The sequence below is a fragment of the Nestor notabilis genome, unplaced genomic scaffold, assembly GCF_000696875.1.
Source record: "Nestor notabilis isolate BGI_N333 unplaced genomic scaffold, ASM69687v1 scaffold11892, whole genome shotgun sequence".
Classification (NCBI taxonomy): Eukaryota; Metazoa; Chordata; class Aves; order Psittaciformes; family Psittacidae; genus Nestor; species Nestor notabilis.
The window spans coordinates 30979-33744 of NW_009917032.1; the positions used below are offsets into that span (position 1 = coordinate 30979).

Genomic DNA, 2766 nt, shown 5'->3' on the forward strand with positions numbered 1-2766 from the left:
TGGACACAGGGGCTTGGAGCAACCTGCTCTAGTGGAAGGTGTCCTTGCCCATGGCAGGGGGTTGGAACTGGGTGATCTTAAGGTCCTTTCTAAACCAAAACCATTCTAGGATTCTATGATATGCTTTCAGAAGTTCTACTGGTGCAATGCATATAGAGAGCAGAACCCTAGAAGCAGAAATACTGCCAAGTGTAGACTTCATCAGACCCCAAACCAAGCATTTATTCAGCTGTGCCCAAACACCTTCCTCACCAGCGGCAAGGCTGAGAGCTTCTCACAGCATGCGGCTGAGCAGTAGGGCTACATCTGTCCCTATCTCACCCACACAAGGTTCCAAACCCATGACCTACCACACGGTTCAGCTCCGGGCTGTCAGGATTGTTGTCCTGGAAATATTCCACTGCCTTCTGGATTTTGTCCATGCAATTCAAGTATTCCTCCAGCCTCCCAGTGGGGCTGAAAATAAAACCAAAACTAAAAGCAGTGCCCCAAGAAGCAAAGAATGAAGTTATTAAGAAAGCACCAAAGCAAACTCAAGATAAAAATAACAAGGAACATTTCAATCCCCTTTTCTTCAAGCAGGAGATCATCATGGGATTCCCTTTTGCCTCCACTCAATGCCACAGCGAATATCCAATCCATGCAGCAAGTGCAGAGGTACTGATGACTGAGCAGCACACAACTCTCAGCTTTGCCTTCTCCCACCCCAGGGCCATCACAACACCTTCCCAAAGACTGAAAGCAGGCTCCAGAACTGGATGCAGTGACAACATCAGCAATGCAGGAAGAACCTTTGGGAAAATGGCTGAGGAAAAGAAAGAAGGCACCAATGCTAATGAATTTCATATAGCAGCATGTCTGCTAAATCTGGAAGAGACACCAGTGCCGAGCCTAAGCAGACTTTGCCCTCTGGGGATTGCTGAAGGTCAAGTCAAGCAGCTTCACTGTGGTCTGATGGTAGGACAAGGAATCCTCTGATGAGTGTGTGGAATCAGCTCCCCTACCTCCATCCTGAAAGTTCAAGAGGATGAAGCTCCCCAGCAAGATCTACATGCTCAGCTCACCCTTCCTTTATGATCTTCTCTGTGTCCTTAGCCACATGGTAGTAACTGATGACATGATCCAAGCAGGACAGGGTCTTCTCCACATTCTCCTGCAAGCGCTGCAGGTTCTCTGTCTGTTTATAGACTGGGATGATGGAGTTCTCCAGCTTCATCAAACGACTTTCAAAGGAGGAGAGGATAGCAACCTACAACACCAAGAAAGCAAAAGACCTGAGGACATCCTTCCACATGGATCCATATCGTAGGGTAGTAGTTACAGCAAGGCAAACAGGGACCTCCAGGTCCCAGTGTCTCTTTTTGGGCTCTGCTATTGATTTCTCCTTAGGTTGGCTCTTTAATCCCTCTATGTCCTAATTTCAATTCATAATCACAAAAGAGATCGCCTGCCATACAGAAAGGTACCAATCTTGTATGTTTGCAAAGTGTGAAGATAACTTTTCAGGAGATCCTAAGGAGGAGCAAAATTTCATTTGACAGCACAAAGAGCCACAGGAACAGCCTGGAGCTGCACTTGGTAAAAAGGACAACAACGTAAACCAGCAGCCACTTGGCTCTGTACCACTATGACCCACATGAGATGCACAACATGAAGGCACAGGACCAGTACAGCAAAAACCTTCTTATCCATCACAGACATTTGTTTCTTAAAAGGGATTGTGATATTGCTTCTAAACCATAGTAAGCTCATAAAGGTGCCTTACTGTCATCTCTCGTAGGCCAAAATGCAATTCCTTCAAGATTCACTCTTATATTGTATTTCCTACACTTCTCTAGTGACACCTTTATGAATTTCTTATAGCACTGAGCCCAAAACTGGACGCAGTGTAGTAGCAGGGGGCTAACAAGCCATTAGACCACAATAATTACTTTCTACCTCTTAAACAGAACACTCTCAAAATAAAACCCCAAACAAGAGCTGACTTTATGAAGCAACAACATGATGCTATTGCACAAACTAGTCTGAGGTCTATTAATACCTCTTCCCAAGAGGAGACAGATCATAAAGAGATGAAGTCAACAGCTCATTTGAGCCCTCATCAAATTAGGACTGAAACATTCATCAAGTGGCAAGTGGTAAAGGCCCCATCCCTGGCAGTGTTCAAGGCCACGCTGGATGGTGTCTTGGGCAACCTGCTCTAGTGTGTGGTGTCCCTGCCCATGGCAGGGGATTGGAACTGGATGATCTTAAGGTCCTTTCCAACCCAAACTATTCTGTGATTCTATGATTAGTTCTGCCCTTTTCCCAGGCAATGAAGTGCAAAACACAGATGCAAAGCAAGTGGTTCATTACTTTGCACTCCCAGATGGGCACAGTAACAGCCTTCAATACAGTTTCTGCTAATAAAGAGTAAACCCGGGCCCAGAATTAGGGATGAATTTCAAGGGCCAACTTACCATGTTCTTTGTGAGCTGGTCACTCTTCTCAAGGCTATCTTTGATGAAGGACAGAGTTAATTCTTCCTGCCAGTAGGATGAAAAAATACTCTTCAGTTGTGAACACCAAGCGTTTAAGTCACTCAATGTTACATGAAGGTTTTTCCATGTCCTGGCAAACACTGCAGCAAACTAGGCTTGGTCTGATGCTGAGGCCACCCACCTCTTAAGAGAGATCAGGGCAATTGACCCAAGGTGAGAGACACACAACATAATGAGTAAGGTTTTTATGGATTACTTGTTTCCCTTCGATAGCAGGAGCCTTAGC

The 2766-nt window shown here is 45.4% G+C and overlaps 1 protein-coding gene across 1 annotated transcript in view; it reads right to left on the minus strand.

Moving 5' to 3' along the window:
* EXOC7 (exocyst complex component 7) overlaps positions 1-2525 on the minus strand; it is a gene marked incomplete at its 5' end in the record, with an annotated part of 22410 nt that extends 19885 nt beyond the window's left edge. The window contains 3 exons of the mRNA XM_010024898.1: positions 351-456; positions 1065-1249; positions 2460-2525. Coding sequence (XP_010023200.1) covers positions 351-456; positions 1065-1249; positions 2460-2525 — 357 coding nt within the window. The remainder of the gene's footprint in view (positions 1-350; positions 457-1064; positions 1250-2459) is intronic.
* Positions 2526-2766: the final 241 nt, after the last annotated feature.